Raw genomic sequence first — 24,539 nt, 5'->3', positions numbered from 1 at the left:
TGGCTTATTATCACCATTATCTGGCACAGGGTTTTGCTGTGTTGCCTACACTGGTCTCGAACTCATGGAGTCAAGTAATCCTTCTGCCTTAGCCCCCTGAGTATTTGGGACTGCAGGTGTGCCGCTGTCCTGTCCCCGTGAAAACTTTCTTTGCTGTGCTTGCGCTAAACCCAAAGCCAGGTGAGAGTCCCCAGTGGTTTCTGCCCCTTGGCTGTGGTCACACGCTCGTACAATAAAGACTGCTGTGCTCTGAGACTTCCCTACAGGCCCTGTCCCAGCAGCACAGTGTTACTGTTCCAGGTCACTGAAAATTAAGTTGAACTCCCAGCAGCCTGGGTGTTAGGTATCGGTTAGATGTTGGTTCTGTGGAAAGGCTGGTGCTGGTGGTGGCAGGTAGGTCAGATGTACAGTTTGGAGAGCAACCAAAAGCCATTACTTCTGGCTCTGCCTCTCACCTTAAAGGCTGCAGAGCCACCACCCCATAGCACAAAGTGGACTCTTGGCTAGTTGGACCAGGTCATGCATTTAAGTTGCTCCGTAAACTTACGATTCGTGATGGGTGGGAAGAACTGAGGGCAGAAGCTTGGAATAGTTGACTGGGTTTCAGAGGTGAACGGCCATTGTTCTGCAGCATGATCTCAGGTACAAGACCCCACATCCCTCCCACAGGACCTGAGCAGAGATTGAGAACCCTCTGCAGATGATGGGACACAGCGCTTGGCTGAGGTGCCTTCTTGGCCTCTATGGGCACAGTATATTAGTTCAGGAGCATTGACGGGGGGCAGGGAAGGATAGTCTACTGGTGGTATTAGGACAGCCAGCTCAGGAGCACTCGGGCCTTCTGACATCAGTGTGTTACTCCAGGAATCTCTCTGAAGTTGAAGGACAGGACTGGTCTTCAGGAGCAATGGGGCATCTGAGGGGAATGTGATAGACTGTTAGTTTTGACAAGTAAAAATAACTGTCCCATGTAACATTTGAGACAGGATCAGACTAAAATGGTCTTCACTGGAAATGTGAAATTCACATTTAACTGATCATCTTACGGTTTATGTACCAACCCTCAATGGGGAGGGTTCTTAAAAATCTTGTGTTGAGGGGATAGCTAGTAGGTCAGTCTTGGGAAGGTGGAAGGATGGCAGGATGAGAGGCAGGACTGGTGGGTGGTACCCCAGTGCACCCTGGGACAACTATCCCCTGCCATACTGTATGGCCTGTACTTGTTTCCAGTGATAACCATAGTGTTATCTAGCTCCAAGCTAGAAGAAGAGGAACTGATATAATAGAACTTGAAAATGTGGCCCAACTTGAGAACTTATTCTTAAGGGACGTGAGTAGGTGGAGAGCCAGCCAGCCAGCCATGACCCATCCTGGGTACTTGTGCTTGGGGCATCTACTGTGCCCTGCGTGATCTCCATGACTTTCTATTGTGTGCAGGGGCTCGGCTGAAGTATAAGTTCTTCAGTGATTGCTGGGGTCTTGTGGGCTTGCAGAAGCCCAGGGTTAGCTCTTCAGGAGCAGCTAGTCTCTGACATGAATTGCCTGCTCTTTTTGATAGTTTTTTTTATATTGTTTTTATTTATTTATATATTTTTTAGAGAGCAGTGGCCAAAGATCTTCTGGTTCTGACTTTCTAACATTGCTGTGACTCTTTAGGCTGAGTTTGGGGGTTTGGTTTAGTGGTGGGGTTGTTTTCTTTGTTATTTGAAACCCTGAGAATTAAATTCAGGACCTCATGCATAGTATGCGAGCGAGCACTCTGCCACAGAACTGCTTTCTCAGATGTCTATTTTTCCTTGAGACAAGGTCTTAAGTTATTCTGGTTGGCTTGAAATTCACTCTGTAACCCAGGCTGTCTTTGACTTTAGAATCCTCCTGTCTCAGCCTCCCAATATCTAGGATTATAGGTTTCTATCACCAGGCCTGGGCATGCTGACATTAATCTCATGGGCTCAACTCCTTCTCCTCCCTCAGAAATTAGGACTACAAATGGACACAGCTGTAGCCAGCTGGAAATTGAGCCTCTTCCCTGACAGCTACCATCATCTTGCCAGCCTGGCTGGTAAAGGAGACTGGCTTCTCAAACATCCCTCGGCTCCCACCATCTGAAGCAGCACAATGTATTGAGGTGCAAAGAGGGCTGACATTGCTAGACAATAGTAGCAGACAGTATTAGCAGTATTAGTGGGATGTAAGGTTCAGAAGAAGAGGAATAAAACGTGCCAGAACTAACTGACATACATGTTTTTCCTGTGCAAGGAGTCCCCAGCAGTAGCCCAGTGACGTGATTGTACCCTTGGTGACAAGCTACAGCATGCAAGGTGGCATGCAGGTGCCAGGGTCATTTCATTGGGCCCATAAAACACAACTACTACCTCAGACCGAGCTGCCTCATGGAAACTTGTGGCACACTTCCTTCCACAGCCAGGGTGTCCCAGGTAGAGGATTCTGGCTATAACTGAGCAGCAGTGGGGGCTGGGAGGAGCTGTGCACCTTTGTGCTTATCTGGAGACAGAATGGAGGATCTTAGGAGTTACGTAGTCCCGATTGGATTTCTGTATTCACTGCTGGCTGTTGGTGTGAACCTTGGGCAGCTTAAGGACTCTGTAATCTGCAAAACAAGAGAATGGTGACCTACTTGATGGCCTGGTGTAAGCATTCAGGTGAATAGCATGCTTTGCCATATACTGACCCAACATCATCATATACAATACCCAACGGGCACCTAGAGGTGATAGAGACTCTGTGTTATCACCAAAGCTAACTTTGAAAATAACCCCACTTGCAGGTTGGTTGGGTACACAGGTACACATGGACCAAGTTCTGTTTTCTTTCTTTTAATTTTTAAAATTTTTTTGTATATATGTATACACACACACACATATAATTTATTTAACTTTATTTTATGTACATTGGTGTGAGGGTATTAGATCCCTTGGAACTGGAGTTACAGACAGTTGTAAACCGCCATATGGGTACTGGGTCTTCTGGAAGACCAGCCAGTGCGCTTAACCACTGAGCCATCTCTCCAGATCCCCCACCTCCCAACCAAGTCCTGAAAACAAGCATGTCATGCTTTGTAGGAGGCATGTAGTTTTTCTCAGGGACTGATGTATATGCAAGAGGTGGACCATCCCCTGGAGCAAGAGATGTCCTAGTGCCAGCTGGCACTTTCCAAGCTGAGCAGTGGTGTGCTCAAGGACAGCAGCATGCAGCGGTGGAGCCTTTGGGAGGGACACAGGACCCGAACTACTGATAGCCCCCTCGGTTGGCAGCCCTTTTTCCGAGAGTTATTGATATGTTAGTAGCCCCTTGCCTGGTAAACTATGAACCCAGACCCTGAAATGAGAAAGACAGGACATGGAAACTGGAAGTGACTCAAGCAGAAAGGCATTTGTTTCTGCAAGGGCTGTCGTCTCTTCCTGGAATATTTTGGTGGAAACCGATGTTTGTGTTGGGAGGAGGCAGCCCCAGCTTGCTCCCACAAAGACTATGGTGGGAATTGGCAGTATTCTCTGGTTTGTTTTAGCCCACCTGGGCCACAAAGCTGTCTTCCCATCACCCTCTGCTGTTCACCCAGGTGAAGCTGTGGAGGTCAGCTGGCTGCTCTCTACTGTGGAAAGCATATGGACATCCACCTCTGTAGTAGAGACAGCTGGCTATGAGCAGCATGGTAATGCTTGGCCAGGGGCCTGGAAAGTGCTGGAAACTCCACCCGGCATGGGGGAGCCTGTGGGAGTTCTCCAGAGCCCGGTTATTCTTTGAGTTCTTTGCATTCCTGTGTATTTGAAGTGTTTGCCTTCTTCTCAAGGCCTGAGCTGATATTTTGTCCATCAGAGACCAATACCTAGCACACATGTCCTCATACCCATAGACCACCCTGGTGGTCAGGTAATTAAAGCCACACCCGGGTTTGGCAAGAAAACTACATTGGAAGTCATGCTCCACGACAACTCATGACCAGATTTCTTTATAGAGAGCTACAGTTGGTGTTGGGCACGTGTGGAGAGGAACAGACTCAGAATTGTGGCAGGGCACTACAAGCCAGATGTCAAAACCTCACCTGGAGGTGGCGGGACCTGAATTGGAGGTGCTGCTTTAACGGCACTTTCTCTCTGTCCCCCTTTTCTCCAGGTCCCCAGTCTGTGTGAAGATCTCCTGTCGTCTGTTGACCAGCCCCTGAAAATCGCCAGAGACAAGGTGGTGGGCAAGGACTACCTTTTATGCGACTACAACAGAGACGGGGACTCCTATAGGTGAGCTCACACCGCAGTGCTCGCCTCTGCGGCATGGACCGTCCACCCCTTTCTGTTTGTCCTTCTTCCTCCTCCTCTCAGCTATCCATCCAGTCCACTAACAGGCGTGCGTGGGTGCCTCCCCTTAAGCACTGGACAGAGGACCTCAGTGTCTTGGAAGAGCCACACTGTTTCAAAGCCAGCTGCCCCATGGGGTGGCATGTCCTTCCTTCCTCTCTCTCTTCCTTTGCCATCGGCCATGTGGCGTGCTGAAAGAGGCCAAGTTGATATTGGTCCCTGCCCAGGAAAATACATCCAGTAGCTGACAAACTGCTGTGATCCATACAGACACAGTTCAGAGCTGCTCGGGGCCTTGGGGGAATCCAGAAGAAGCCGTGGTCAATTCCAGAAGGACTTTGTGAAGCAAATGATGCTGGACTAGATGTTTTAAATAAGTAAACTAACCAACCAACCAACCGACTAACTAACCAATTAATTATTTTGAGAGGGTTTCACTATGTATCCCTTGCTGGCCTAGATCTCACTCGATTGACCAGGCTGGTCTCAAACTCACAGAGATCCTTGTGCCTCTGCTGCTTCCCAAGTGCTGGGATTAAAGGTGCGTGTCTTTAATGCCTGGCGTACTTGAGATAATTTCCCTTAAAAACTCCAAGTGTGAGAATCCCCGGAACATTCCGGGATTTCCCTGGGGCTGCACACACTGGGCTTGGGCTTAGTAGAGACCACACTGCACTCTTTGGAGAGGGCTGGTGTTGGAGAAACAGGCAGAGTGTCTGGGAGCAGCCATGTGGGCTCCAAAGCAGCACTGGGACTTTAGCCCACCCCTTGTCATCTCTGCTCTAGCGAGCAGAAGTAGCAGTGGTCACTCATCCAGCAGAGCATGCGGGAGCACCACTCTTTAAGGGCCACCTATGCTTCAGGTCCTGTTCACAGCTCTGTTCCTGGAGTCTGTCCTGTGAGGTCCAGACAGATCATAATGTGCACGTGCATAAGTGATCAAGATTGCAAACATGGTGCTAAAGAGAACAGGGCAAGAGAGGGAGAGGCAGAGTGGGTAGCCAGGGATGTGTAGGCAGACTTTTCTGTCCTGCCAGCCAGCTCCCAGATAACCACATAGAGACTGTTATTAATTATAAACACTTAGCCAATAGCTTAGACTTGTTACTAACTAGCTCTTACAACTTAAATTAACTCACATTTCTTACCTACATCCTATTGCGTGGCTCGGTACCTTTCTTCAGCATGGCATGTTCATCTTGCTTCTCCCCAAATCTCCTGGAGACTCTGTTCTTTATCCCAGTGTTCTCTCTTCCTGTCCACAAGTCCCGCCTAACATCTTCCTGCCTAGCTATTTTGGCCATCTAGCTCTTTATTAAACCAACTAGAGCAGCACACCTTCACAGTGTACAAAAAGGTTATTCCACAGCAGGGGTGTCTTGACCGCAGCTGTGCTCTAGAGTACTGGAGTTGAGGGGTGTTTGGGAATTTTGTGTTGTGGTCTGATGGTCAGTGAAGTCAGACATTGGTTTGAGAGGCAGGGTTCATTCAGCTGGTAAGAATGGATTAGAGAGTTCCCCCAAACTGAGAAAGATTGACCTCCAGCGAAGAAGAGGCGGGGCCCAAAGGTGGCACAGGCCCTTTTCAAGCTGGGAGTGGACAGAGATGGCATGCTTCGTAGTCGTTGTGTTTGTCTCGGGTTCTTATCTTTATCTTTTGTCCCTGAGTTTTATTTTATAATAAATGGTAAAAGGATTCGCAATCGGGTTGCTCCTCAGACCCTAAGCATCTAGAAGTCTGTAAGGACAGCAGGTAGGTCAGAGGCACAATCTAGACCAGTAGAATAGGGAGGGGCCTTGAAAGCCAGGCTGACCTTTTCACCTGCTGAAGTCTGGTGCAGGAGACCTTGCCCTTTGTTTGACACTGAGAGATCAGAGAACTGGTTTTGGTGATGTCCCATTCCTGCTTCAGTGGAAGTTAGACGAGAGTAACGAGCTGGGGCTGGGGCTGAAAGGAGTGGAGAGAGGTCCGTGTACAGGCCGGTGGCAGTTGGAAGGTGTGGTCCCTGTTGAGGGAAGGAAGAATCCTGGAGATGGAATTAAAGATGCCTGTTGTGCCCTGCAGGTGTGACGTGGAGGTGGAGTTCTGAGAGCTGGTCCCCAGCAGATGTCCAGGGCAGCCCTTGGTAGTGACAGCCATGTGGTGAGCCAGGGAGCACATAGCCACAGAGAAATCCTTCGTCAGGCACAGGCTTAGTTAGGGCTTCCTGGGAGAGGTGTCACGGAGCCAAGTCTCAGTCAGCATTATTTCTGAAAGCCCCATAAGGTGGCTGCTGTGCCCCTCCCCCAAGGGCTTCAGCCCTTCCAGGGCACCCTGCAGGCCCCACTCCAGCTCCACAGGGAGCAGAGGAGGTAAGGAGAGAGTTTGACTTCCCCTCTCCCCTTCTGGATCTGAAACTTCAAGGTCCTCTGATTTTCTCCACACATTTCCATCCTGTGTTTGATCGTTTGCTTAAATAAGATCCGTATGACACAGCTGCTGCCAGCAGCGCTGCTTGAAACCTGTTAGCTGAAACAAAAAGCCTTCTGGGGAAATGAAAGGCCTGACTTTGGAAATCTAAGCATTCCTGTCCATCTGTCTTTTCTCAAATGGCCTCCATTTAAGCTCTTAAATGTGTTCTGAGTGCCCCTTCCACTAACAATATTCTGGGTAATGTTATGATTTTCCCCCAGCTACAATTACCCCGGCTCCAGGCCCTAACAACGGCTTGAAATGCCGTCGTCTGTGAGGCAGGAGGAGTGTGTAACGCACTTCCAGGCTTCTTCAGGCCCAAGTCTGCATGAAATGGGATGGATGATTGTGCCCTAGCAGGTTGATTTGGTTTTCTGTCTAGCTTTAAAGTTTTTTAATCAAATTATTCTTTCTCTCTCTCTTTCTCTCTCTCTCTCTCTCTCTCTCTCTCTCTCTCTCTCTCTCTCTCTGTGTGTGTGTGTGTGTGTGTGTGTGTGTGTGTGTGTGTGTACACGCTCATACACTCGAGATAAGAACTTGAGGGAGTTGGTTCTTTCCTTTCACCATGTGGGTCCTGGGTATTGAACTCAGGTCATCAAGCTTGTCAGCAGGTGTCACCTTGCAGGCTCCAGGTTGCCTTTCAAAGAGAGTCCTGAGCTGGGTCTTCTATGAAGACAGATGGGAAGGCAAAGGCGGGGTCAGGGTGGAGACGTGCCCTACTTCCAGTTATGTCAGGAGATTCTTAGGGGAGGTGGGGTCCAGGTCACAGTCCTGAGTTCTTGCACACGGTGCCCCGGTAGACGAGCCAAACCTTGCTGACTAATAGTGGCAGCTGCCAGCACCCTCAGCTGTCTTCTGAGAGCTGAGAAAAGAAGCCTTTCTGAGCTTCTTTCCTTCCTTCTCTTCTTCCTCCTCCGCCTCCTCCTCTTCCTTTTTCCCCTTGTTTTGTTGTATTTTGGAGCTAGGACCTAGTTAGGTAGCTCAGGCTAGACTCAAGCTGGATCTTCCTGCATCTGCTCTACGGCAGCCAGGACTGCAGGCATATAATGCCACTCCAGTTCCATCTTTTTTCCCTGCCTGCTGGCCTGAAGGACCCTGTGGAGTTTGTCAGGCTGCTATAGAGGCAAGCACCCCACAGACCTTCATCAGTTAGTTCTGGGCTGTGTCCCCTCCCCCATCTGTCTACAGTCTTCAACTCAGTTGGTAGAGGTGGGCAGGCTCGAGTTTGGAAAGGAGGTTTCTTGTTTTGTTTGGGAATTGAGCCTAGGGACTTGACCATGGACAGATTTCTAGGGGCCCTGCTCTATGTGGGCAGGCACATTTGCAGCCTAGAGCCCTCAAGAGACTACACAGCAACCCTTCCTCTCTGCACTCTGAGCCATCCCTGAGAAAACTGGAACTCTATAGCCATTCCCTCGCCGCGATCCCTGGCTTCCACATTTCATGTGACTCCCTGCTATAGGCTGGGTACCAGGGAGAGACATCTCTATGGACAGCTCTCCAAGGTTGGGGGTCAAGAGACAGCAGTCAAACTTTTCCCCCCTTAACATTAATCCTAAAATGAAAGGGTGTGAATGTGTACAACCCCTGGGAGAAAGGAGGGCGGTGTGAGTGAGTCCTGGGGGAACCACATCAGGAGGGTGGTTTGAGTCCTGGGGGAACCACATCAGGAGGGTGGTGAGAATCCTGGGGGTAGCAGCATCAGGAGGGTAGTTTGAGTCCTGGGGGAACCACATCAGGAGGGTGGTGTGAGTCCTGGGGGGTAGCAGCATCAGGAGGGCGGTGTGAGTCCTGGGGGTAGCAGCATCAGGAGGGCGGTGTGAATCCTGGGGGCAGCAGCATCAGGGCATGTTTGTACTTAAGGGTGTAAGGACTTCTCTTCAGTTCATCACATCTCTTCCTCCTCTTTACTGTTCCCTCACTAGTTACAATTTTTTATTTTGTGTGTATGAATGTTTCACCTGCATGTATGTCTGTGTACCAAGTGCGTGCCTGGTGCTTTTGGAGACCAGAGAAGATGTTGGATCCCATGGAACTGGAGTTAAAAGTTGGGGGCTGCCATTTGTGTGCTGGGAGTCAAACCTGGGTTCTCTGGAAGAGCAGCAAGTGCTCCTAACGGCTGAGCCATCTTTGCAGCCCCCTCCCCCCGCAACCTCACTTGTTAATTCTCTTCTTTCTGAACACCCACCCAGTGACCTCCCCCTCTGGGAACCAATCAGCAAGGAGACCTTCTTAGAACATATCACTCTTGATGACCTAATGTTCTCCTGGTGTGGCAAAAGGTGGTTTTAAAATGCAGCAAGTCTTTGGAATGGTTCTCTTTGCTTCATGGTGTTCGTGTGTGCTTAGCCCCGTGTGTTGGGTTCATTGTGTTCCCTAAGGAGCCAGGCACCTCCTGCCTGTTTTAGTAACTGACAGCTGTCTTCTTCAAACTTATTGTCTGAGATGCAAGGAGCCTCCAGTAAGTCAGAGAGGTGAGGGGCACCAGCTGACCACTTGAATGGTGGACACAGGGAAACAACTGATATTTGTGGCCAAGTCACTTGGCTTTCTGTCTATTCCTCGAAATAGCCCAAGGATAGTGAATGGGTAGCCTTGTTTTCCACAGGAACAAGTGAGGTTGGAGCTAAGATGTTTGCTGGCATTGCCAACTGCACTAGCCAGTCTGCTGCCATCTGAACCCCTGCTCTGTAAGCCTCTCCAGAAAGCCTCTTGGTGACTTGGCCCCTGAACTTCAGGCAACTGAGCTTGGATCCGCTGTGTACAGGCCAAGCGTCTCTGGAATGATTCATAGAACCATCTCCTCTTTCTTTCGTTCCTTCCAGGTCACCATGGAGTAACAAGTATGATCCTCCTTTGGAAGATGGGGCCATGCCATCTGCTCGACTGAGAAAGCTGGAGGTGGAGGCCAACAATGCCTTCGACCAATACCGAGACCTGTGAGTTTCCCTCTGCATGCTAGCTCTTGGGGGCTTTCACAGGGAAGATCTTCTATGCAAACGTGACTAGACTGAGCAGGTACCCTGGGCTCTCTGCTGCCTGGTCACCTAACTTGCTAACTTGGAGCTACCTGATGCAAAGGTGACTGTATTACTCTGCTACCGTTCACAGTGGTGGTGGTAAGTCGGGAGAGCACCTATGTGTGTGAGACACGGGGTGGGTGTTTTGCATTCCCACTGTCTTAGGTCCTCTCAAATGAATCACTGTTTCAGTAAGAGTTAGGTGTTGGATGGTGCGGTCAGCACATTGTACTCACACAGAGAGATTAAGCAGTTTACCCAAGGCTGGGATAGAGCTAATACTCAAACACAGATGATCAACCAACCACAAATATGCAGCTAAGGTACAGTGTAGCTTGGACTGTTTGTGACCTGAGTGCCGAGGTCACGGATGCACAAGAACATACCACAGCTCTCAGGTGTAGCTCCGTTTGGACTGGACCCTGGAGGCCGTGCTGTCTGCTCAGTTGGAGGGCAGAGTGAACTGAGGTGTCACGCAGTGGGTTGCATTAACTTCTCCCCAAACTGACATCTTTTTCACCTCCCTTCTGTCCTTTGGTGCATGTGTGTGATGTATGAATAATTTTGTGCTCGTGTGTGTATGGACATGTGAATGTGGACACATGTACATGTGTCAATATCAATATCAGGTATCCTCCGCCACACACTCTCCATTTTATTTATTGAAACAGGGTCTCACTAAACCTGGGCACACCTGTTTGGCAAGTCTCACTGGCTAGCATGCCCCAAGAATCCTCCTTATCTTGCACCCACCCACCCAAGTTCTGGGGTTACAGGCTCATGCCCAACTTGCCCAACTTTTTATACAAGCGCTGAGGATTGGAACCCGGGTCGACAAGCTTGCACTCCTTCTTTGAGGCCAGATGAACATCTCTGAGTCCAAAGCTGGTCAGGGCACTGGCACAGGAAAATATTTCAGTATGCTTGTTTCTGTTCCTTTTTGCTCAAATTTTGCCATACCACCATGACACTAGGTCATTTAGCTGTTACTCTTCAAGAAAGGACCCTGGAGAAGGCTTTTTATTTAATCAGAATCTCGTTTCACATTCAGTATTGTACTAGAGATGTGCACTCTGAAGTTAGTACAGGCCCCCCCCCCCCATACACACCCAGGACAAGGGTTGGCACACTCCCGTGAAGGGACTGATAGTGACCACATTGGACTTGCTAGCCACAGAAGGCTGATCTTGGTTTTGTCTTTTTATATGTCGCTTTACAATATGTGAAACCCTGAGGTGGGTGGGATTCAGCCTCCATCTCGGGTGGGATTCAGCCTCCATCTCTACTAGACTCAACCCTGGTCTAGCATACAGGCAGAAAAATGGAAATGAGAGAAATGGTGACCCGTAGTTAGAAGAGAGGCTCTGGGCTCCAGCATTCAGACTGTGGACTGGTCTCTCCCATTCACATTTGGGAGGAAAGGGTTGCTTCTCAGCCTGATACAGGCTGTATCAGGAAGCCATCATCCCATGGTCCCAAACACTTCAGTGGCCCCCACCTACTTGTCTGTGTAGTGGCTATCTTCATGTCTCATATGGTGAGGTTTTACGTACGCTGTCATATGGGTACTGGGAATTGAGTGTGTGTCCTCTAGAAGAGCAGCCAGTGCTCCTGACTGCTGAGCCATCTCTCTAGCCATATAATGCCTTTTAACTAAGGTCTTCTGGAGGAAAACACAGAGATTGAGGCCCCCATGACTCACAGGGCATGCCCACAGAGAGTGGTGATTCAAATCTTCTTTCTCTTGACATTTGCACACATGTTACTTCTCACAGTTAGGATGGGCTTTCGTATCTAATGGTCTCGCATCTCCCATTTTGCCACTCTGTGGATCGATCGCTCCTCCTGGCAGTGCTGACAACCAGCTCTGTCATTTATTTGTAGTTTTTCATTCTCTGATGTCACCTTGCCACCAGAAACAGCTTCAAATAAGTGAGCTCTTCAGCTGGAGTGCCAAGTGGGCCAGTTTCATGTTGTAGTCATAGTGACAGTGGGACAGCCCTGTCTGGTGACCAGGGAGTGTGTTCTCCTCTGTTGCGAATCATCCCCTCCTAGAAATGAATTGACATGTTCAGAAATACAAAGTAGCTCATCCATGTTCACAGCTAGAACGTGGCAGAACTAGGGGACGAAAGCATTCTGTTAGCCTCTGCTTTCTGCTGCTGTAATAAAACACTGACTAAAGCCAACTCGGGGAGGAACGGGTTTGTCTGTCTTACGGGTTGCAGTTAATCACTGAGGGAAGGGTCAGGAGCTCAGGCAGAGATCATGGAGAAGTACTGTGTACTGGCTTGATTTTCATGGCTTGCTCAATTACCTTTCTTATAATCTAGGACCACCTTCTGAAGGGTGGCATTTCCCACGGTGACCAGGCTCTCCAACCACTCCACAGATTTGCCCACAGTCAGTCTGATGGAGGCAATTCCTCAACTGAGGTTTCCTCTTCTTCAGTTGACTATTTTGAGCCAAGTTAATGTAAACTAACCAGGACACATTCTCACCTAACTCCAGAGTTGTGTGTGTATGTGTGTGTGTGTGTGTGTGTGTGTGTGTGCGTGTGTGTGTGTGCGCGTGTGTGTGCGTGTGTGTAGTGAATCGGGTGAATGAGTAGGTGATAGGAAAGTGGAGACACATTGCCTTTCCAGGAGGTGGCTGTAGAGCCGAGGACTAATGTCCAAAGGGTCTAGCCAGACAGAGGAGCTCTGACACTAATGTCCCCAGACTGTCACCCTGGACGTGCACACACCTTGTCTCTGAGTTCAGAAGCAGAGTTGAAAGCCTATTATATTTGGCACCTTCGTAGCTTTGAAAGTTCCTCACTGACTGCCTTAGAGCATTCTGGGAAGACAGCCTGCCCCAGCTAAGTGTCAGGTAGGAGTGGAGAGTGCCTCTCGGAAGTGTGTGTTGGGTCTCCACATGTGTGGAGCTGAGCTGCCTGTGTGCTTCTGCAGAGCCCGTGGAGGCCCCCAGCCCCATCGTGATCCCTGGGGCTCTATGTTTAGGCTTGGATGTGAGTGTTTCTCCCTCAGAGAAGTGCTTCTGAAGCATTGCCTTGGGCTGCCGTTCAGGGCCAGGTCTAGGAAGAGCCCCTAGTGCTCTGCCCTCTGCTCCCCTGGACTCTCTGCTTGTCCCCTCGCTCTCTTCTGAGGGACTTGGTTGGCCATGATGGTGGATGTCTCTGCTCTGTCATCAAGGGTTCTAAGGAGGGACCCTTTCTGTCTCAGGTGCAGATCATCCTGGATTCCCCAGACCCTGGGCCTCTGAGGTGCTGCTAGGCAGAGGAGGAGGCGGAGTTCGAGGCTGTCAGGGAGCATGGGGAGGTTCCCTGCTTGGCCTGCAGTGGGTGGAGAAACAGGACTGAGGGAAAGTTTGGGTGTTGTATGTGGTCATACCATCCATTGTCATAGAGGCTAGGAATCGCCCGAGAACATGTGGGAGGACTTAGGTGAACTGAACCACCCATTTCTGGGGCAAATGTTAAGAAAACAGATTACCTTTTTCTTAACTTTGTAAGCACCTTGGTTTGTTGCTCAGCCGCCATTCTTAGCCTCTGGATGGTGGTGTTTGTATGAGTGTTGGTGGCCTTGGAGTCTTAGCCATTTCCCCCTGGGTTTAGGTGTCTAGGAGGCTTCTGTGTGGCACTGTGGGCTTTTCCACATTGTTGCCTGGTGTGCAGGGGTGGTAGATCATGCTTTTCTCTCCTCATTGCTTCCCCTCCCTGCCATTGACCATGGGAAGTCTTAGTTGTCACCCCATGAATGAAGCCACAGAGCCCTTCCAGGGACTTGTGTACTTACTTGTCTTTTCTTCATGTTGGAAACAGACCAAACTCACAGGGCCCTCTGGGTGGAGACATCCCACCCAATGCTAGACTGTTCCCTGAGTGTCCAGGAAGGCAGGCTGGCTCCAGATCTGGAAGGCCAGGTGACTGAAACTGCTGTTCCCTATGGGTGGGGTGTGTGACAGACAGCCCACCTCTAACTTCTGATAGTCTCCAGTAGTTCAGAAGTCTTGGATCATGGTAAGTCACAGAGTAGAGGCCATGTTAACATGTGCTCAAGGCTTCAGTCACCTTACCTATCCTATGAGGAACTTCCAGGCATCAGACACACAGAGTTCTGGTCTCCTCATAGAGAAAGAACACTGTGCTGTTGTGACTCTTCAGGGAGCCTCTTGTTCCTGGACTAACCCTCCCATACACGGGGAAGACCATGCTGAACCTGCTCATACAGGGGTTTGACATACATTCCAAACAAAACGCAAGGGCTTAGATGCCATGGCCTTGTTGCCATGAGACCAGGTGTACAACTTATCAGTGCATGCATGTGGTCATGGCTGCCTGCTGTGACCTTGTCTTTATTGCTAATTTTCCTTAGAAGATGACGGAAGGAGAGGGAGTGTACGGGGCTGCCTCAGCCCACACCAGCCCTTTCTGAGACGGGAAGTGCTCAGGGCCTCCCTGAGGGTTCTCTGCCATGAGATCCAAGGAGAGACTAGATTCTATCTTGAGGCCCCAGCTTTGATCCTGGATCTGTAAAGACTTTAACTTTGCAGGGAATTGGAGTTAATCACCCGCACATGGGGTCCGTCTGGTAGGAATGGCGGCTGGGGCCAGGGTGGCTGCCATGCAGGCCCCTCTGGCTTATAACTCCCACGGGATGCAGCTCACGTGCAGGCCTGTGAACATTTCTCAATTAGGGATAAAGGGCTAGTGGTCCCCAAGGGGAACAAGGGCAAGTAGAATCCGAGGATCCAAGCTGGGGTCCTGCCTGGCTGGCTTTGAAGTCCCTTGGTTCCTGCTTTCCCTGCTCCCTGCCCCCCTCCTCACTATACTTCCCCAGCTCCCCCCCTTTCCCCATTTATTTCCTTTCTTCTTTGCTAGACAGAAATGATCACAATGATTTTCCCCTCCTGGAGATTGCCTGTGACAGCGGTGCTCAGATAGCCTAGGTTTAGATAAAGGGTTGATTTGTGAAGCTGCCCAGGATGCAAGGCACACTTTGCCTCAGGGACAGACTGTAAAATACCACCTGCTCCAAGTCCTCTCAGATTCCACCACTTCCACCCTGGCCCTGGAATCCCAGCTGTTTCATCTCTCTCTCTCCCAAGTCCCAAGTGTCTGCCTGAGATAGCATAGCCAGCAGCTCCCTGTGGGAGTTGAAGAAGGGAGCAGAGACGGCAAACCCGTGGATTGCTGTACACTCTTTTCCGGCAGAGTCAGAACTTCTACATGGCCTGAGACCTGTCTTTCTGGGGAGGAACATGAAGTAGACTCTTCAAGTGTAGGGCAGTGACTTCTTGCTGCTGGGAACAGGACCATCTCACCAGCCAGAGCAACCACAGTAGACTGATAGGAGCCAGAGTTCCTCACCTTGATCTTTCAGGTTCCCAGAGAAGACAGGGACCTGGCCCACTCCAGCTCTTGGTTTATCTCTGGCCTAGCCTCTGGTTCTGCCCCAAACCAGATGTTCTAACTGCAGAAGGGGCTGGCACCACTCCCCTCCAGAGCTGATTACTCCCATCTGCACCAGACATCTTTCCCTGTGCTCTGCGATCCCTGGCTCTTAGCTCGGAGCAGATAATACCTTCAAACATGCGGTTGCAATTTATTGGCCTTATAAGTTAATTTTAGGGGGTGTGCAATTGATTGAAATCAAAACTTAATGAAGGCCAGAGTCTGGAGGTCCAGGATCAGGGTGGGAAGAAGCCCTGTGTTCTTCCTCGTCTGGGGTCTGAGAGGATCTTCAAAAGCTGTGATTCGGTTTTCTAATAAACCCCGCTTTCCTGGAAGAACTTTACGGAGTAGAGCAAGGCTGGTGTTCTGTGGCCATCCCAGAAGCCCGTGGGCTTCTGCAGGAACAGTAGGGGTGCTCGATAGATGGCCTTTCCCGGCTCCCCAGCTTCTCGTCCCTCTCGGTAGCCATCTCAGAGCTGTGGCTGTTTCTGCTCCTTGTCACCATGGTGTCCTGGAACTCTGAAACTTTGTCCCCCTGGGCTGTGGGTTCTGAGGTGCAGCCCTTTCTGGATGTAGGCATTCTGTGTCCACTCCTGTAGGACAGTAGGAGGTGGCGGGGAAACCCTGCAGAGTTGGGAAGCCATGTCTGAGCTGAGAAAGGTCTTTCCAGCCTAGGGTACAGACACCACCTGTGAAATCCCACCGCTCTCAATGAGTCACCTCAGAGTTGGGGGTCCTAGGCTCTTTTCTGCGCTTACCCACTGAGTGACTTGGGCGCACAAGTTGACTTTCTTGCTACACACACACACACACACACACACACACACACACACACACACTCTGCTTACAGCGGTTACCCATGTGCGTGCCTTCTCTGTGTCCAAGAGTGGCCTTGGCCCAGTGACGGGTATGTCATCAGTGTCACTGGCTATGCTGTGCTCAGCCAACACCCACATAGCAGGAATTCAAGTAAATGTCTGGTAACTAGAGTTAATGATTCTTAGGAAGTCTTTCCTTGGGGTACAATGAGGAGACACAGACAGGCACTGACAGTTCCTGTCATGGCAGCTGAAGAGACCATTCAGCAGTCACTTATAGAGAGCATCCATGGCAGGGATAGGTTCAGCCAAGATAGAGTCAGAACCAGCCCTGAAGAAGCACAGACAGTACTAAGGACAGATGGACAGATGCCTGTACCGTCCTGTAAGTGCAGAGAATGAATCACAGCAGGGGACCAGAAGGTGATAGAAGGTGGCCAACTGCGTAGCAGCTAGGGTGATTTTCGGGTCTGTCTTGTGCAGGTGGAGAGCTGTCTTGAGACTGTGATCCTCTAGAAAGCCTGCTGGTAAGGCTATCCCTGGCTGGTGCTAGACCTTCAACTCCGGAGTGGTCTGCCATCCCCTAATGAAGCATAAACTGTATGAACAGCTTATGCAGAAGCCGCACATTCTGAGAGCCCGAAGCCTCAGTATCTTTTAGGGAAAACCAGCTCTGTATACCTATGTCCCCAGCCTTCTCCCTTGGCTGTGCTGGGTCCTGTGGCTCCTCCTAGCATATCCTTGAGTCATGGCGCTGCATAGCTGTGAACTTGGCAAGGCAGCCCATGACTGTGCTCTGGGCAGTGGGAAAGGCAGTTCCATGACCGGATCAGGATAGAGACTATGGGGAGTAGTGCGTGGTTCCTGTAGGCACAGGCCCAAGGTTGGATTCTGAAGAGTTCCCTGGGTATAGCTTGGAGACTGGAGCAGAAAGACCTAGGGAAGAACGACCGGCTCCAAGCTTAAGCTCTTCCCTCCATCTGCCCAGGTGAGGTTTGCATTTCAAGGCCCTATGCTTTTCACCACCAGGGATGTCAGCCCAGGACCTTGGTCTTGGGTTCTGAGCTCCTAGAACAGGCTGAGGAAGAGCAGGGGGCACAGTCAGCCTGAGGTAATGGAGAACGTACAAATTCTAGAGGTGGCGAGAGCAGCATGGTACAGCGACCCTCTCCTGTCACTTCACGTGGGGCTGTGCCCTTTTTCTTGCTTGGGTCCAAAGGTTTGCAGGGGTCTCTTGCTTTGGACTTTGGTAACGTGATTAGTATTTGGTTTTAATGTATGCCACTCCTATCTTCAGCTCTGAAAACACATTCTGCCTCCGGGGGGCAGTACTTCCCACTGTCTCAGCCTGTGTGGGGTGGGGACAGGGGAGGACCCCAGGCCCTCTGCAGTCGAGTTGTTCTGATTACATAGGAAGATGGGCAGTGCTCAGGAGACTAGTGAGGAGAACCCACTGCAGTTCCCATCACCTGGCCTCTCACAGCTACAGTCTGGGCATTGGTTGTCTTTGTGTTCACTGTCTGAATTTCATCTGCTAAAAAAAAAAAAAAAAAAACAACTAAATAGAAAGCAGGAGTGTGTGGAAAGGCAGATTGCTTGTGAACACAATCCCCCCAAGCCAGCACTGGGGACTCTGATTCCTCCCGAATTCTGGGTTCCTGTAACCATATGGCATTCAGTCACACTCAGGTTTCTGTAGCTCTGTTGGAATAAAACATCTCTGGAAACCAGGCCTAGCTCCCCACTGTCAAGCCCTTTGTCTCTCCAGAGTGCTTTGCTCCCTGACTAAGCTGCTTCCTGGCTACTGTGATGGACAGACAGACAGTTGATTGGGGCAAGTGATCAAGGATAGAGTCCTGCAATGCTCCCTGAAGCAGGGGGCTTTCCTTCCCAAATTCCTTGTAAGAGGTTATGGTATGGGCAGTGGTATGCCCTGGCTTCTGAGCTACCTCTGGGCTCCTTGCCCTCTTTGATTTCTTATGGTTCAGGTTTTCATGCGTACATGTAATCACAGCTTGGATATTATGTGTTGTTTTCTTATGGTGCAGGTTTTCACGTGTACATGTAATCACAGCCTGGACATTATGTGTTGCTTCTCCCCACAGCTGGGGTGTTCCAGGAGGCCAGTCAGCCTCCTGGAACATAGCACAGAATATAAGCCTTAATCACGTCACCCCAGACAGCTGTCCCAGCTGCCTTCTTCCCAGCCTGTGATTTGGGTACATTCCCTGACTTTCTAGCATACAGTTTTGGTTTGCATGGGGCCGTGTTTATGTGGACTCACAATGCAAATGCACGTGTACTTGCTTATGAGTGTGTGCAGGTGTGCCCTTCCTGTGCGTGCATGTGTGGCGGCCAAAGGTTGACATTGAATGTTTTCTTCTGTTCATCTTCACCTTATTTTTTGAGACAGGGTGTCTCACTATAAACCTGAACTCACAGATTAGCCAGACAGGTTGACCAGCGAGCCCCAGGAATGGTCTTGTCTCCACCCGCCAGTTGCAGCCACACACTGCCATGACCTTTTTATGTGGGTTGTGGGGATCCCAACTCCCATCCTCGTGCTTACTTGACAAGCACTCAGTCCACCTCCCCAGCCTCTACAGTTTTTCTAACTGTGAAAACATGTATTCAAAGCTTCTAACCCAAAACGAGTTCCCCAAAAAAAGCAGCTCTGGGCAAATGAGGTGGTTGGTACCCAAGAGTCCTGAGTGGCGCGTCACTTAGGACTTAGGACTCCACGGAGCCAGCATCTCTGTGTGGAACATGCAAGCAGAGGCTCTCATCTCTGTGTGGAGCATGCAAGCAGAGGCTCTCACTGCAATGTTGAGTGTAGATGCTAAGCCAGATCCCCAGCCTCTCCAGTCACAACTTCATTTCCCTTTAAGTAAAAAACTGAAAGGCTGTAAAGGACAGCCGTGGTCCAGATGTGCGCTTCTGAGCATAGCTGGCATTGAAGTTGCACATGCCTAAGCCGATTGGTATGTTTGCTCAGGGGATCATTGCACCTGTGTGTACTGAAAGGAATTTCCACAGAATACCTGTCCCATGTCTGCGGGCAGATTGAGACATGTTCTGTAAACTGTGGCAGAAGCAGCTGTTGACACACAAACAAGGGTGACTAGCTTTCTGCATCGTATCTCAGCACAGCCAGCCACAACTAAGGCTAATCTCTATTTTGTGTGTGGCCAAATCTAGCTCCTGGGGCCATGGAGGTGGGACTCTGCTCACAGCAAGCAGGACTTTGTGTCTCTGAGGGGATTACTGCCTTCTGGGCAGTTCAGAGCACGTAGGGGTCGAAGGAAAATAGTCTGATGCATGGCAACAGGCACCAGGACCATGCCCTTGATCCGCCACCTTCTCCAGACATCATGTCCACGTGCACCCTTAAACTGCACTGGTATAACCAGTCAGAAGGGCGCCCATTGCCCAGCCCTTATGGACATCTGCAGTTCTCTGGGCTTCACACTGGTACATGTGAGGCAACTCCTGGGTTCTGCTGTTGGCAGGAAATATACAAATCATGAGTTTGGAACCAGTGGGTGCAGAAGGAATGTTGGTCATACAGACAGGAGGCAGCGGGCCTTTCCAGCTGCCTTGCTAGGCACAGGAGGCTCTCCTTACTCCTGAGCTGAAGTTGAGTTGCTCCTACCTGTGGGAAGCAGGTACCTTCTCACTTCATATCCTTCTGAAATGAGAAGGGTGCCTGCTCTGCTCTTTCTGTTGTTTCTCCTTTCCACAAAATGTCATCAAACATGAGTCTTGTCTCTGTGACCTTGTCCCTGCTGTGTCCACAAATGCTGATTATAGTGAAAAATGTCCTGGTGACCATTGTCAGTCTTGTACTCCTACCTAATGAGATCTCAGGAGCAAACAGACCATGTCTATGACAGAGGACATTGAGGAGGCAAGGGGGGCTGTTCAGAACCTCAGAGCTACCACACCTCCAGTCTGGCGCCAGATAAGGAAGGAGCCTACCAGTTGAGACTGCTCTGGTTTTACTAGGCCCTTAACTAGCTTCGCAGCCGCCTGCCTTGGCCATTCCCTCCGTCTCTCAGAGGCCTTGAGAGCTTCCTTTGTCTTGCTTCTGTCTTTAGCTTGACAGAGGTACCCGAGTGCAGCCCCTCCAGGGCGACCTCAGTTTCCTCTGCAGGCCTTCCTTGCTCATTCCCACACTGTATGCTGTCTGGAAGGCCTTGCAGTTTCCTGGTCTGTGAAACCCAGAACGCAGCTACGCTCCTGCGTCACTTCTTCTCATATTCCAGGTCACAGAGACCTTTGTGGTAGGGTGGCCTAGGGCAGAGTAGGAGACAAGTCATTGGTAGCACCTAAGAAAGCAGATGTTATTTGGGGTGACTGCAGGCTCAGTGATGTAGGAGGGTCATCTGTCTATGTGTTACTTTCATTGGTTAATAAAGAGACTGCCTTGGCCTTTTAATAGGGCAGAAAATTAGGTGGGCGGAGTAGACAGAACAGAATGCTGGGAAGAAGGCAATGAGACAGATGCCATGATTCTCCTGTCTAAGAGAGACATAGGTTAGAATCTTCCCGGTAAGTCACCACCTCCTGGTGCTATACACATTAATAGAAACGGGTTAATCAAGATGTGAGAGTTAGCCAGTAAGAAGCTACAGATAACGTGCCAGGCAGTGTTTAAATGAATACAGCTTCCGTGTAATTATTTTGGGTAAGGCTAGCTGGTCGGGCGGCGGGAAGCGGCCTGCCGTTCCTTTTACAGCTCAGTGTGTGGCAGTGTAAATGGCATGTGACGCAGGGATATTGACAGCAAGGATGTGAGCTGCTGAGCCACGTCCTGATCTCGCCAGAGGTCTGGTTAACGGAAAGCTCAGGTATTAGCTTTCTATTCTCCCACCTCAGGAAGGACACTGGAGATATCTCAGTGGAGCATGGTGGCTTAACACCGTGTCACAGGAGGAGCACTGCAGGATTGGAAGGCCAGAACTCTGGGAGTTTATGGGGCATCTTCAGATATGTGTGAGGGGTGTGCCCTTCCTGTCCCGGGTGATACCAAAGGCAGAGGCTTTACTCACAGCCAGTGTTTGAAGCAGAAATGTTTGCCTCGGGAGGCAGTGAGTCCTGTCTGTAGTAGGAATTGCTTGTTTGTTCCCAGCCAACAGACCCGAAATAATTACAGAAACTACATTAATTACAAAACTGTTTAGCCAATAGCTTAGTCATATTTCTAGCTTACTCTTACATCCTAAATTAACCCATTTCTATTCACTTATGTATTGCCATGAGGCTCGTGGTTTAAAGGTAAGGTTCTCTGGTGTCTCTTTCAGCAACTACACGGCATCTTCCTGACTCTGCTTACTCTATATATCTCTGTTCAGACTTTTCACCTGGCTTTTTACTCTGGTTATGCCATCGGCCGAAAACAACTTCTTTATTAACCAACGGCAGTAAAACATATTCACAGCATACAGAGGGGAGACCCACATCACCTGTCCCTGGAACTGTATGAGCAAGACTTTTGACAGAGATGTATGTCATAAATCTACTCTCAAGCTGAGGAGTGTCGTTCCCCCCCACCCCGGTTCTGGGAGGCATGCTTTAACTGGCTGACTTCCACATAAGGAAATGGTCTTTGGCACCATGTTGGTACCAATTAATATTCCTGGCTTGGGTTTTTGCCTTTGTTTAGGCATTCGGGGGTTCCTTTTCTTGTTGTATCTGTGTGTGATGTACGCCTGTGCAGGCGGGTGCTCACACTCATGCAGAGGCCGGAAGAGCCCTTAAGGACATCTTCCCCTCATTTCTGTGAAACTCGCCCTTCAGCCCGGGTAGCTGGTCCTGAACTTCCAGGATCTTCCTGTCTTCACCTCCAACCCTAAGGTCACAGGCAGGCATGGCACACACAGCTTTGTTTGGCATTTTGTTTTGTTTTTCATTGTTTTTGTTTTTGAGACAGGGTCTCACTATGTAGCCTTGGCTAGACTGAAATTCACTATGTATACCTAACTGGCCTTGCATGTCTTGGCCTCCCAAGTGCTGGGATAAAGGAGTACATCACCACATCCGGCCTCAACTTTTCTTTTTTCTTTTTAAATTTACATTTTTAATGTATTTATTGTGTGCGTGCATTCATGTGTGCATGTGTTCGTGTGTGCACGCACATGTGGACAGCTTGTGGGACTCAGTTCTCTCTTTCCTCCTGTAGGCCCCAAGAATTGGACTAAAGTCATCAGGCTTGGCCTTTGCCTGCTAAATCACATCACCAGTTCGTGCCCAGATTTTTTCTGTGGGTGCTGGGGATTCAAACTTAGATCCTTACGTTTGTGCTGCAAGTGCTCCTCACCCATCGAGCCATCTCCCCAGCCTCAGACAGAGTCTCACTGTGTTGTCTGGATAACACTTGAATTCTTGACCTTCCTGCCTCAACCTTCTGAGTAACAGGCTTACAAGTGTGTTCACCGTGCCTGGATGGCTTGCTTTGACTTAATCCAGCTTTGGAAGAAAGTCCCACCTAGCATCTTTCCAGCTTCCCTTCTTAAGCTCGTGATGTAGCTGGGTCTGTGGTCAGCATCATGGATATCTCAGATCTACGTCCACCAGAGTCTCATAAGCTGAGCCCGACCAAGGTCCATGACTGAAGGCATGTCTCTGCACCCTAGAACCACAGCTGGTTTCCCGGACAGTGCTGGGAAGTCAGTTCCCAGGAAGTCTGGCCTAGCCTTGCCCTTGCTGCCTTTTTGAAAGGCTGTGACCCAGAACTCGGTGCATTTGAGTACTCAAACCTGGCCACTGTCCCAGGAGGCAGGAGCATGGGCCAGCTTCCAAAGCCACGCAAGGCCCATCTCCTCATTCCATCTGCAGTTCAGGTTAGCCAAGACTGCAGATTGGGTGGGTCACAGTTACAGCTCAGATTTCCAAAGTGAGTTTCCATCCAAGGTTTCCGCAACATCTCAGCATCAAACACTCCATAAAGTTCTGACGGCCAGAATGCCTCTTCCTAGTTCTGTGAAGTTGGTCACTTTGAGTGTATTATGTTCTGCTTTTTGTTCTGCAGTGCAGACTGTGAGCATGCGTGCTGTGCATGACTGACAGTGTGCAGCTGGAAAGGGGTTTTCAGGGAAAAATCACCCAAACTCAGAAGAGAAATGGTGATCAAGGCCAAGGATCTTAAGAGTAGAATAGGATGACAAAGGTGCGGAATTGTGACTGATCGGTCTCACTGGCAAAATGCCAGCCCTTCTGAGGCTTCTGCCTTGTGCTTCCTCCCTTCCAGTGCAGAGGTACCTCCATCATTTAGTGATCACTTCATCCTTCTCAGATGGACTCTAGCTTCTTCTTTAACCCCCTGCCCCCATCTCTCTAGTCCCAGCCACAAGACCACACCACGGGCCTGTTCTCCCTCATAGACATTGATTTCTGCCTCAGCCAGAGCCTTTGAGACTTCTGATGGGACCAGTGGCGCTTGGCTGATGGGTGTCTGCTCCCCTGACATCAGCAAAGCTGATATCATACAGAGACAGACAGACACACACACCCTGGTGATCTGTCATTGAGTCTGCTGTGAGGCTTTCTGGGACTCTACTCCCTTTATGGCCCAACCTTGTCCATGATAACATCTCTGTGGTCTTCCTGAGCTCCCGTCTCCTGATCTGAGCAACTCACTTACCATTCTGATAGTGTGCAGTAATTAGATCCCTATGTTGGGAGGCCCAAGAAGAGCCATGCTTTCCTCTCTTACAGAATGTTCTTCTGCTGCAAGGGCCCGGTAGTCTTTCCTTCTTGGATCCCATCTCACTCCTGAGAGAACTGAGGCTTTTGAAATTGTCAGCACCTCAAGTTAGAGAAGTTAGAGCTCTTAGTGGCATCGCCTAGAACCCCTAGCCTCTCGTGCTTGGCCGTGTTGGATCCCATAGTCTTGTTGACATGCAAGGCCCAAGAGTAGGCCTGGAACCCTGGCAGAGCCACCTCATTGAAATAGCATGTTAGCATTTAAACAATATTAATACTATTTGACTCATTAACTGTACAAAGGCCAATCAAAGTGCTTCCATGTGTGTGCTGTTAGTTCTGGCGGGCAACGCCTCCTGCGGCTTCATGTGGTTTCAGACAACATTTTAGCACATTCTTAAAATACCCACAAAAGCCTTTATGTAAAAGCTCATAAATGTGAACCACATAAAATTATTTTTTTCATGTTTCATGTCACTGTGATCAAAGTACAGTAGGTAAGAATAAATTTTCAAAGCCTTGTTGAGGTCTTCTTTAATTAATGCTTCACGCGCAGAGTAAAACCATAAACCACATAATGGGGGTGCAACTATTTGTGCGCCCCACAGCCACGTCCAACCCGACAGTCCAAGGAGCCTTATGACAGTGCTCACCAACAAAGCTGTGGCTTCTGGATGATTCCAGAATGGCCCTTCTAGTCACCTGAGCTTCAGTCCCTTTGTATTGGACATTCATGTTGAGACGTGCAGTCACTGGAGTCCCCAGAGGTCCCTCCTGG

At 49.8% G+C, this 24,539-nt stretch overlaps 1 protein-coding gene across 2 annotated transcripts in view; it reads left to right on the top strand.

The window, feature by feature from the left end:
* The window catches only part of Capzb (capping actin protein of muscle Z-line subunit beta), a 103,064-nt gene that overhangs the window by 62,306 nt on the left and 16,219 nt on the right, over nucleotides 1-24,539 (top strand). For both annotated transcript variants that reach the window (XM_048443388.2, XM_048443387.1), the window contains exons 3-4: nucleotides 4,135-4,256; nucleotides 9,590-9,703. In XM_048443388.2, coding sequence (XP_048299345.1) covers nucleotides 4,135-4,256; nucleotides 9,590-9,703 — 236 coding nt within the window. The remainder of the gene's footprint in view (nucleotides 1-4,134; nucleotides 4,257-9,589; nucleotides 9,704-24,539) is intronic.

Source organism: Myodes glareolus, chromosome 6 (genome assembly GCF_982192425.1).
Source record: "Myodes glareolus chromosome 6, mMyoGla1.1, whole genome shotgun sequence".
NCBI classification, from domain to species: domain Eukaryota; kingdom Metazoa; phylum Chordata; class Mammalia; order Rodentia; family Cricetidae; genus Myodes; species Myodes glareolus.
The sequence above is the reverse complement of the archived record's forward strand: the minus strand, read 5'-3'. Positions and strand labels throughout refer to the sequence as shown.